The sequence below is a fragment of the Solanum verrucosum genome, unplaced genomic scaffold (assembly GCF_900185275.1).
Source record: "Solanum verrucosum unplaced genomic scaffold, falcon-dt-bn FXZP01000128.1, whole genome shotgun sequence".
NCBI classification, from domain to species: Eukaryota; Viridiplantae; Streptophyta; class Magnoliopsida; order Solanales; family Solanaceae; genus Solanum; species Solanum verrucosum.
In genome coordinates this window covers 1,112,178-1,124,211 of record NW_026020327.1, presented here as the reverse complement: position 1 = coordinate 1,124,211, position 12,034 = coordinate 1,112,178, and the positions used below count along the sequence as shown (strand labels likewise).

The 12,034-nt window shown below is 33.9% G+C and overlaps 2 protein-coding genes across 2 annotated transcripts; both read right to left on the bottom strand.

The window, feature by feature from the left end:
- Window positions 1-555: 555 nt before the first annotated feature.
- Window positions 556-1,558, bottom strand: LOC125835705 (uncharacterized). The gene is made up of 3 exons (XM_049514812.1): window positions 1,535-1,558; window positions 1,220-1,376; window positions 556-899 (listed from the first exon to the last, which is right to left on the bottom strand). The coding sequence occupies exons 1-3, from the start codon at window positions 1,556-1,558 to the stop codon at window positions 589-591; spliced, it is 492 nt and encodes a 163-aa protein (XP_049370769.1). The 3' UTR covers window positions 556-588.
- A 7,821-nt stretch (window positions 1,559-9,379) lies between these two features.
- LOC125835704 (uncharacterized) lies at window positions 9,380-11,987 on the bottom strand. Its single transcript, XM_049514811.1, has 3 exons — window positions 11,964-11,987; window positions 10,363-11,876; window positions 9,380-10,076 (listed from the first exon to the last, which is right to left on the bottom strand). Exons 1-3 carry the CDS (start codon window positions 11,985-11,987, stop codon window positions 9,380-9,382), a joined length of 2,235 nt encoding a protein of 744 aa, XP_049370768.1.
- Window positions 11,988-12,034: the final 47 nt, after the last annotated feature.

The following is a 12,034-nucleotide window of genomic DNA, read 5'->3' as shown; positions in this document are numbered from 1 at the left end:
AACATGTTCTTCTGTATATTTGGGATAAGCTGGGTAATGCCAAGGACCTCATTCGATATGCTGCAAAGTTGGGAAGGAGTGGGGAGAAGAGGATCACAAGAAGATTGGTGGAGAAGTATTCCTGCAAGTGTTTGGTGGACATTATAGAACAAAAGAAACGAAAGAAGCCATGATGGGAAAGCTAGCAGCCTTCAGAAGATCAAGATGAAGAGTGCAAGTTTTTTGTAATTTTGGTGTAAACAAGATATAGTGAGGGAGATAGATAGCTTAGTTGAGTTCATAGGACAATTGTAAAGTTTCTATCTAGACTTTGGTCTGAAGTATACCCTCTAGGGTTGTAAATCCCACCCTGTCAGCTTTTACCTGATGGGCTTTTTGGTGCGAATATACAGTTACCATTATCAAAAAAAGATTTATTTTCCATGTTATGCAGTCAAAGACCTATACATTTACAAAAGACAAATCAAGCACCGTTGAAAGTTACTTACAAGTCAAAATTTACTCACAGTGCCAAAAGGATTTCACCATTATCGAAATGAACTAACGACTGCTAGACGCCAGCATTATAACTTGTAGAATTGTCTGAAATCAGTTCTTGTTACCTGCAATACAATCAATACACCGTCGCTTTTTCAGTTTAAGGACATCAGTATCTTGCTTCTCCGCTGAGTGTTTACAAGTTGACGCCATTTTGTTGTCTTCAGGTGACACAAGCTTGAGAGCCATCTGCTTTTTGCAGTTGTCAGGTTCTTTGATACTGCACTTGGATACATCATTTAAACTAGAGCTTATGAACGACTTTATATCTATCTTCCCCTTAACTTCAACCCATTTTTCATCGACCCAGTCTCTTGAAGTCCTCATGTTCTTCCTTTGAATCTCCAATAATATGTTCTCGCCTGTTATTGAGATAAAAAAACACCTTGGTGCATCAGGCATGTCCAACATTAATCATTAAAAATCCAAGACAACAAATTAGCCAGAAACTAGGACTACTGTTTAAAACTGTTTCCACTGCTGAGTTAGAAAGTCAATTTATGACAATGCTGAGCTTAGACATATGAGTTCAAGTAAGAATTTAAAATAATTAGAGACTCCAATTTTGCATCCATTGGCTGAGTTATACTTATGCGAATTTGCTATACATCAACCGATAAGCAAGAATTCTCCTTTAATTTCTATTAGAACTTTTTAGTTTTTGGGGACTGTTATTTCTTACCAGGGAAGTAAACCTGAAGATGACCACTTTCAGTGACATCAAATCCAGCAACAACACCTTCCCACCACCTGTCAGACCACCAAGCATCAACTGCAGCTCCTAGTTCAAAAGAATAGTCAGAAGAACCCTCTTGAGGCTGGGCAGAACTGTGAGGCGTCTAGTGCATCTCATGCCCAATTAATCAGAGACTGCAACTTTGTAGGAAGGAATCCATTCCTATAAATCAAGCAAATGTGATGAGAAAACAGGGTGATGGGAGAACGGACCAGTCAATATATGTAAGCAGATCATAAGTTATAGTCACACGGGACAAACTTCAAAGAAGAGAATTTCAACCATGTTCTAGATGCTTTTTGTGCGGAGCTGCTAGGGAAAATAAAAGACACTTATTCATTCATTGTGTTGTTACCGGGAAATTATGGCAACTATTCTTGAACATGGTAGGAATCAGTTGCTTGATGCCAGCAACAAGTGTTTATTTACTGAAATGCTGGAATCTGACGGACAGTTAGTCAGAAAAATTGGTGCAAACTTGTCCCTACTTGTTATGGTGGACTATTTGGAAGTAGAGGAACTGTGGAGCTTTTGAAGACAAATATGATTTTGTGCAGAAAATCAAGATGAATTGTATATTTTTGTTTCATTTTTGGTATAAAGAAAGCTATGTTGAGGAGGCTGAATCACTAGTTGATATGTTAGGATCCTTATGAAGAAGTAGCCTAAGCTTGGTTGGGATTTTGTAAAGTCTACTTTAATATATACTGGTAACTAATGCTAAGACGTCATGAGATTGGTCATAACTATTGTTCTATACTAAGTTGTTATGTGCTTCAACAATTAAATGGAACAGTTGAAGTTTGAATCACATAGTGATTTAGGCTTTAGGATTGACCGACTCATAACGTTCGAAACAGCCAAAGAAAAAGGCCTCATTCTCAAAAAATATTATACTAAACCACAAACTTGTGTGTTGCACATTTTTCAAGTACAACAAAATACATGCGACTGTGGTCAGAACAAGAAACACAAAGTATACTTCCTTGCAAAAACAAAGCATCCTGAAGTAATTACTTAGGAGGATAAGTTCCCATTTATTCTTCAAACAAGGATTATCCATCTCCGGGATTCAAAGAACGACCATCAGTACACCACTCGGCACTCTAGTTTAAATCCAGATGCACAACTAAATTCAGCTTGTGCCGGGAAAACTGAAGTGAGGAACAAAAATCACAAAATTAAAATGGAACTGGAAATAACTTTTCACCATCTCCACTGCTCCCTCCCCAAAAAATCCACGGGGGAGGCTCCTTTATAGAAAGAATAATCGCAACATAACTTAGTTTCTTTCCTTTCAAAGCATAAGATCTTTCATCTACAAACTCATCAAAAAAGGATTTTTCATCTTCAAATTAGATTAGCAAAGTACAGTAGCTGATGAATAGTTCACAAAAAGTGAGACTGATATTAACCTATCAAATTGATAAAGTTTGGACATTCACAGTACTTGAACATTGTTGCTTTTAGACATGATCATAAGACATCTGTCATCTCTAGATTGATCGGGTGTAACCAGTAGCCAATAATCTATGATCAACTTCTTCGGGAAATGCTAAATACTAGAAATGAGAGCATTTGATGTACATGTACGCCAATAAATATTGCAAATCTCATGTAACTAAAATCGTAGGCTGCAACATTATTATACATACTTGAAATAGATGGTGATCAATGATGCTTTGAAATCAAATACGCCAGCCATTCCACTACCTCTTTTCTTGCACGCCACTTTGTGTCGGAATTCATGGTACTTGTGTGCCCAAAAGCATCCAAATAATCCTCTGAGACAACATATAGTATGTGCCTTGGACTTACTCCCCTGAGGTATCCTTCAAGTAGTAGTGCACAACACGATGACCCTTCTCCCGAGAAACAACGTGCTTTTCCCACAAACTAAATACATGAATATCTGTATCCATCCTGATGCCACAGAGAAACAATTATTTTACGCTAAAGAGTCATGAGCAAACATAATCCTCCTAAGTTCTGTTATAATGTAGGACCCGAACCGAAATGACTGTAACTAAGAACATCAGACATAAAGAAGACATTTTTCCAGCAATTAGCTCCTGATGACCATATAAACAATTCAAAAAACAGCATCAAACCACAATCCCAAGTGAAACACAGACATAATTTTGCTTACTCCAAAGCTAAACTAACCTTCAAAAAAATTCTCAGTACAACTCAGCTACAAAGAACAGATTTTTTTCAAGAATCACCAACCAAGGACCAATAAATCCCAAACCCACGTGAAAAACGAAATGGGGTTTGCTACTTTTCAAAGATTAACCATGTCCAAGAACAAAAACACACAATATTGAACCAGCATTGAACAGACACCAAGTGATCACACATAAAACAAATAGCTTAGGGTTGGAAAAGAAATAAGCAGCAAAAAAGAACCCGAAATTCAAAAAAAACAAAAAACAAGCTAAGCATGTACTGACCTCAAAGTTTAGCAAAAGTTTGTTGCTTTATGGAGAAACAGAGCTTGAAAAGGCCTAAAGAGGGAAAAATGAGGTAAGAATACCTCACAAGTCTCCAATTAAAAAAAAGGGACAAGTGGGGCCTCTTCATCTCTTCCTCAATTTAATTAACTCTTAATTAATATATTGGACCAAATTAGTATTTTTTAAAACTTAGGAGGCTTTATTTTAAATTGTGAAGCATATTAAGAATGGAGAAAACCTTTTAACTTATTCAATTTTCTTTTCAAAACTGAAGTTACAGATTCTCCAAGAACGGGACTTTTTTTTTCAAAAAAAAAATTTCTTCATCATCTTCAAAATCATCAAATCTTCTTTGAGTTTGTTGTGTTTTTCTTTTCAATCAGTAGCTAGAATACAAGGTAAATTTTCTTCTCTTTTCTATTTCAAAGGATAAGATTAGGGTTTAATAAAGAAGAAAATCATCATCATCCCTCATCTTGCTATTATATGTTTTTTTTATTTTTACATTATATTTATTCCGTTTGAACTTGAAATTAACTCAAAAGAGCATTTTTGATAAGTATAAAAAATATTTTGTGTCCATTCTTCAGCTGGGTTTAGTGAATTCAATTTAGTTGTTTCAGCCAACAACTTAAGTAGTTGTTTGGACAACTACTGAAGTTGTTTATAGAAATAACTTTATATTTTTGTTAATACAGAAATTGTCCAACAACTTCCTGTAGTTGTCCGACGATTCAGAAGTTGTCCCAACAACTACTGCAGTTGTTAGACAATTGTGTTTAATTGTTGGTCAACTGATTAGTTGTAGGACAAATAATTTAATTATTGATCTATAATGTACCACTATTGCTCCTTTTTTGTTGATCATATTCAGTTAATTTCTTACTATTTACTAACTTTTAACTATTTTAGTGTAGTTATAATGCTTCAATATAAGAGGAAGAGAACTGGAACATCTTCATCCAATCCAAATGCTAAAGAAAATGTTGAGAGCTTAACTGCTGCTAGAAAAAGAGGTACAACAACACTTCAAAGTATCGGTGGACAACCAGCTGGAGAAGAAAAAAGTGATGAAAAAAATAGTAAGAATAACAGTGACCTATCAGGTGAAGAAAAAAGTGATGAAAATAGCAACGAAAATTCAAGTGAAGAGAAAAAAGATGGTGAGAGTCATGGAAATGAATCAGGTAGAGAGGAACAAAGTGAAGAAAGTGAAAGTGAACAATCGGATGAAAAAGAAGAAGAAGGTATTGAATCCTCTCCAAATTATGTTAAAATCATTTCCAATGATAAGTATAAGTTTAAGACCCACTTGAGTGTGTCTGGGTCTTATGATTCAAGCATCAATGCAAGAGTTGGTTTTGGAGCTCAATTTGTTGAGTTTAGAAAGATTTTAATCGCACAAAAAATTGAAAATGATTTTAAAAAATCTTGTTTTGGTCACTTTTTGAAGTTGGATCAATCTGTAGCAGTACAACTTCCAATGAAGTTAGTACATGGCCTTTGTCTTCGTCGTATATTTTCTGAAAAGAAGAAAGAGGTTTGGATTGATTATAATGGTTTGCCTCTTTGTTTTGGCATTAATGAATTCGCTATTATGACTGGACTTCGGTGTCATTCCCTACCTCCTCTAAGTCAACAATTAGCGAAAATTGGAAAAGAAGGTGAAATTTTGGTTGATCTGGTGGGTCAATCTGCAAATGCTGCTGTACTCATAGAAAAGATAAGTGATCCATGCTTAACCAAAAAGCAAAAGTTTGCTATTAGTATGGTTTGGTTTTTGCATTGTGTAATGTGTTCAAAAAGTGCAGAAAAGAAGATAGAAACTCATTGGCTAAAGATGGCTTCCAAAAAAAGTGTGTTCAATTCATATCCATGGGGTCGAGTTAGCTTTGATCTTATCATTAGCTATCTTTTGAAAGAGCTAGATTCAACCAAATCTCAGTATAATCTTCATGGATGTCCGTGGGCGTTCGCCGTAAGTAATTAAATTGATGTTTTTATTTTATAATTTTTAGTTAAATTATTATTTGACTTTATTATCTATACTAAGCTATTTTTAATATTATATTGTAGGCTTGGGCGTTTGAAGCTATTCCGGCACTTCAACGATTGGCCAAGGATTCTTCACCTGAAAAATCAATTCCAAGAATGATTAAATGGATGGCTGGAACACCTGCTTACAAGACAAATATTGATCCTATTTATCAGACAAAAGAACAAGTAAGATTATATCTACATAATATTAGTAGTTGTGTTATGCAAAAGTTAAACAAGTAGTGTAATTATTGGACAACTGAACTTGTTGTTCCGTCAACTATTCAAGTTGTCCAACAACAGTAAAAGTTGTAAACATACAACTTAGCTATTATTGTACAACTAAATTAGTTATTTCAAAAATATTATATATCTATATAATATTAATTGTGTTATGCAATATTGAAATACTACTGTATTATAAGACAACTAAACTTGTTTCCACAACTACTTTAGTTGTCCAACAACAATAAAGTGATTTCCACAATCACATATTACTGAAGTTGTAATTGGACAACTGATTCAGTTGTTTTTAAATTATGAATAACTTTTTTTTTTAAATGCAGATGCAAAATCAGGTTGTTCACCCTTTTCTTTTTCCAACAAACATAGAGAAGGAACAAATTTATGTTCAAGATATTGAGTCATATGAAGATAGTTCGGATCCAAAAATTGATGCTTTAAAAGAAGAGTTGGCACTTGTAACAGCTATAAAACTTAATATAACTGTTGTTGAAGAACGTCTTGAGATAACTGGTGGAGAGAATAGTGTTGCGAGAAATTATGGAGTTGAGAGAGATGGTGATGGCCAGATTGCTTTAGATACTTGTAGATCTTTTGGTGGAGTAGGAAGAGATGAATCATATTTAGCTAATCTTGGTAGGGGAGAAGATACCCCTGGTGTGATAAAAACAACAAATGTGAATGCCTTCAATATTGATTGTTGCTGTAAATGTGAAACATGTTGTGATAAGTATGAAACTATTTTGAATGAAGTAAAATCTTTGTCAACAAAGTTAGATGGGCAGCAATCAAAGAGGACTATATATCCGAGCTATGCAAGAAAATCTCCTTATACTCCTGCGTTAAAAAGAAGGTTGGCCATGATTTCCAAAGCCAAAAATGCAATGAAGAGTAGATTGGAAGTGAATTTGTACAAACCTCTTGATGTGGAGAAAAGAGAGATTTTTAGTGTCTTCATTAGCAAAAAGGAAGAGGAAAGAAAAATGTATTTGAATGGTAGATTTAATTATCAGGACTTGGTGAGCATAACTGATCCATATTTTTTGTTCGAGTGCAAGGTAAATACTACTATATTTTTAATTTATACAATAATTTATTGATATTGAATTGACTCTCAACTTTATTTTGGCAGCATGTTGATGAGATCTTGTCCCTTATGCGCAAGAGACAGATTTGGTATCCCAAGCACTATGACCAAACAGATCTTATTTTAGATCTAAATTTCTACAACACCTTGTATGATCAGTACAACAACTTGAGAGAGAAGAGTTTAGTGGATGGTGCTCCACCAATGCATGAGGCACTCACATCGTTTGAGATGGACGGTGACATACTCAAGTACTGTAAGGGTGAAATTCCCTATCCATATGGCCGAAAGTGGAATGGAGCAAAAAGAATTTACACCGTGATGAACATAAAGAATACACACTTTATTGCACTTGAATTTTTGATGGAGAAGGGCTTGATTCAAGTTTATGATTGCAATATTCATATGTGTGATGAGCCAACTTTTCTTACATTGATTCAGCCCATTCTCGAATTGTGGCCCAAACTACTCAAGCAGAGCGGGATGTTCAATCATTTGTCTGAATTTTTTTTGAATGATGCATGGTCATATGAGCGTCTAAAGAATGTGCCAAGTAACAATTCTCATGCGGCATGTGGACCATATGCCTGTGTTTTTATTGATCACTTGCTTATTGGGATAGATATGAGTTGCCTTAATGACAATGAGGTGGATAATTTTAGGATGAAATATGTTGTTGCTGTGCTTGAGAAGGAATTAATTCCTTGAGAGAGTAGTTGTGTACAAAGTTGATTTTTGCACTTCATTGACAAAACATTTGGATCAATGAAATTATTGTGTTAGTTTTTTATGTAATTATTTCAGTATTTTGTGTTTTTGTTATTAATTACTACTTTTATTGTCTCTACAACTGCTTCAATCGTCCCTGTAAGTGCTTCAGTTGTTCGTACAACTGGTTCAATTGTTCCTACAACTACTTCAGTTGTTCGTACAACTGGTTCAATTGTTTCTACAACTAGTTTAGTTGTTCCTGCAACTGGTTTAGTTGTTCCTCTAATTCTTTAGTTGTTTTGCACAAAATTACGTAGTTTATACTTAATAATTCACAAAATAACTTGATCGATCTTTAATTTTTACTAAACGACTTAGTTTATACTTAATAATCCACAAAATAACTCGATCGATTTTTAATTTTTACTAAACGACTTAGTTTATACTTAATAATCCACAAAATAACTCAATCGATCTTCAATTATTGTTAAATTACTTAGTTTATACTTAATAATTCACAAAATAACTCGGTTGATCTTTAATTTTTACTAAACGACTTAGTTTATACTAATAATTCACAAAATAACTCGATCGATCTTCAATTATTGTTCAACGACTTAGTTTATACTAATAATTCATAAAATAACTCGATCGATCTTTAATTATTGTTAAACGACTTAGTTTATACTTAATAATTCACAAAATAACTCGATCGATCTTCAATTATTGTTAAATTACTTAGTTTATACTTAATAATTCACAAAATAACTCGATTGATCTTTAATTTTTACTAAACGACTTAGTTTATACTTAATAATTCACAAAATAACTCGATTGATCTTTAATTTTTACTAAACGACTTAGTTTATACTAATAATTCACAAAATAACTCAATCGATCTTCAATTATTGTTAAACGACTTAGTTTATACTTAATAATTCACAAAATAACTCGATCGATCTTCAATTATTGTTAAATTACTTAGTTTATACTTAATAATTCACAAAATAACTCGATCGATCTTCAATTGTTATTAAATTACTTAGTTTATACTTAATAATTCACAAAATAACTCGATTGATCTTTAATTTTTACTAAACGACTTAGTTTATACTAATAATTCACAAAACAACTCGATCGATCTTCAATTATTGTTAAACGACTTAGTTTATACTTAATAATTCACAAAATAACTCGTTCGATCTTCAATTATTGTTAAACGACTTAGTTTATACTTAATAATTCACAAAATAACTCTATTGATCTTCAATATCAATGCGAAGTAATTTTAATAATTATAAAAATTGTCCCAACAACTATTAGAGTTGTTAGACAACTATGCGAAGTTGTTGGACAACTGTGAGAAGACGTTGGACAATTAAAAAGTTGTTGGAAAAACTAAAGCAGTTGTTTAATAATGTGCAGTTAATTGAAAAACTTGACCCCTTCAACTGTATCCGTTGTCCAACAACTTTTGAAGTTGTTGGTATACATCTAATAAAAATCTTAACTACATAATTGTTTGAACTAATCATAGCATCTGTAAATACATGTTATGCATACGATAATAACTCATGAAACTACACCATTACTTGTTCCTGCAACTTCATTCGATCTCGTAGGACATGAAGTTTTTTTGTGGCCAAATCTTTTACATAGAGAGCATTTATTTCTTTTCTTTGAAACCACTTCTCCTATAGTAGGTACTCGTTTCAGCCGCTTCCTTCCCAGTTTAGTTTTCTTTTCAGGTGGAGGTATTACTCTCTCTAAAATTTCCAGAGGAAGATTCCAAAATTCTTCAGTTGGCACTGGATAGATTGGATCTGCATATGCAAGTATATATGACTCTATCTTATAATACGGAGAAGAGTACTCATAAATCATCTTGCCATATTCATCTCCAAATTTGTGTCTGAGCGCAGCCATAGCATGTTGACAGGGTATCTTATCCAAGTCAAACTCTCGACACGAACATATTTTACTTCGAAGATGGACCATTGCGATTCCATTGTCCGCGGTGACGCTGAAGGTGTCTTCATCAATTTGATGGACCAATAATTTATTTCCCAGATTCTTATTAGCCATTATTTTAGTTTCAGCTGAAGGAACGAAGGTGGTTTTTAACTTGGCGTATGCCATTCTTCTCTCATGAAATTTTTCCGACCATTTCTTGCTTATATCATTGAACAAGGCAATAATGGGATATTCTCTTGCTTCATTGAACATTGCATTAACAGACTCAGCAATATTTGAGGTCAATACATCATATCTGAAATATAAAAATTCAAAAATATCAAAAATTAAAATACAAACTATTGCAGATTTTTAATAACTATTGTAGTTTTGAAAAGAACTGTTTCTAATGTCGCACAACTTCTGCAGCTGTTGAAACAACTATGAAAGTTGTCCAATAACTATAATAATTGTTCCAACGATTATAATAATTGTCCCAACAACTACAATAATTGTTCGAACAACTATACTAATTATTTCAACAACTACAATAATTGTTAGAGACCTGCAATATTTATGTTTGAACTAGTAAGAAAGTTTACCTGTTTCCTGGAAAATATGCTCTACTCCATTTGTGAAACCCAACATTCTCAAGATAATCAGCGACCTCCGCATTGATAATTCGAATTTGTTCAAAATGGTCATGGAACACATCTCTCCGATATGCTTTTGTTGCATGGTAATAATGTCCAAGAAAAGTTCCACAATGAAAATTTTTACGGGCATTTTCACCAAGATGCCTCGTGCAACATCCATGGTATGCTTCAGAGTAAAATTTTGATAGTGTTTTTTCTATGCTTGGATGCCTATCAGAAATAATGCACAACTCTGAAGTATCAGGGACTATGTCCAACAATTTCTCAAAAAAGTACTCATATGCGGCATCACATTCCTTATCTACTACACAAAATGCAACAGGAAAAACATGATTTTCTGTATCCTGTGCGACAGCAGACAACAAAACTCCATCGTAACGACCTCTTAAGAATGTTCCATCAACGGCTAAAACTTTTCTCATATGCACAAACCCCCTAATCCAAGCTCCATAAGATGCAAAAAAATATTTGAACCTTCCCTTGTCATCAAGCTTTAACGATGTCTTGCTTCCTTCATTTATAGTCATAAGCATATGACGATAACCATCTAGAACTGCATATCCGTGCTCCGGTGTCCCTCTTATCATAGCATTTGCTATCTCACTGCTTTTCCAACACTTCCAGTAACTAATCTTGCAGCCCAAATCTGCTTGCACTATATTTTTTATGTCTTTTGTGGAGGGACCTTTTCCATTCAAGTAATTAGGTTGTATGTATTCTGCAATGACATCTGCTGAGGCATGTGAATGATGACTTGTAAGGTGTTGTGCCCCACATGAGTGAATGTTGCGATACTTTGTAATTTCAAATCTATTACAACTTTTAAGTTTTGTAGCTCGCAACCACCAATCACAATTCTGATCTACACATCTAGCACAATACACATCTTTAGAACTCTTCACAGCTTTGAATGTTTGATCTTTCTTCACGGAAGCAAGCTTCAACAATTTAGTTAATTCTTGCTTGTCCTTGAAAATTTTACCCTTATAAAAATCTGTGCCGTCATCATCTGTGTAGCGGCTACCTTGTGTTGATATCGAATGTAGTGAAGCTTCCTCATTTATAGGAATATCCATTGTAACAGAATGCTCTTCATCATTTACAACTGAATTTGTAGTCTCTATAATCTTCTCAACCACAGATATCCTTAAAATTGGCCTACTTTGATCATCCAAAAAAAATCGCAAATCAAGATCGTTTCTTATCCTAGAAGGAGCTCCTTTTTGCTTTTCAATAAAGCCAAGCATGTAACTAATAGAGAGATCATTTTTATCACAATCTAATTCAAACCTAGAAACAATGATGTCAACCAATTCATCGTACGTAACATTCTCGCTTATCTTTATCGGTACTGTCTCTCGGCCCTTCGAACGCCAAGTATAACGAGTAGGATTCTCCACCCATTCACCATGTAAATCAACTCCTATTATTATATGGTCTTCCATAGAGGGAAACAATACCTGGAGACATCACAGGTAAGACATTCATCAAAGAACTGCAAAATTGCAAAAGAACATTGATTGCTTGTTTTACATCTATTTAGTTACCTCACAACTATCAACAATTGGCATAAAAGTTTAGTAGCTTTGGAGACTGTTATAATTCTTCAATTATTTAT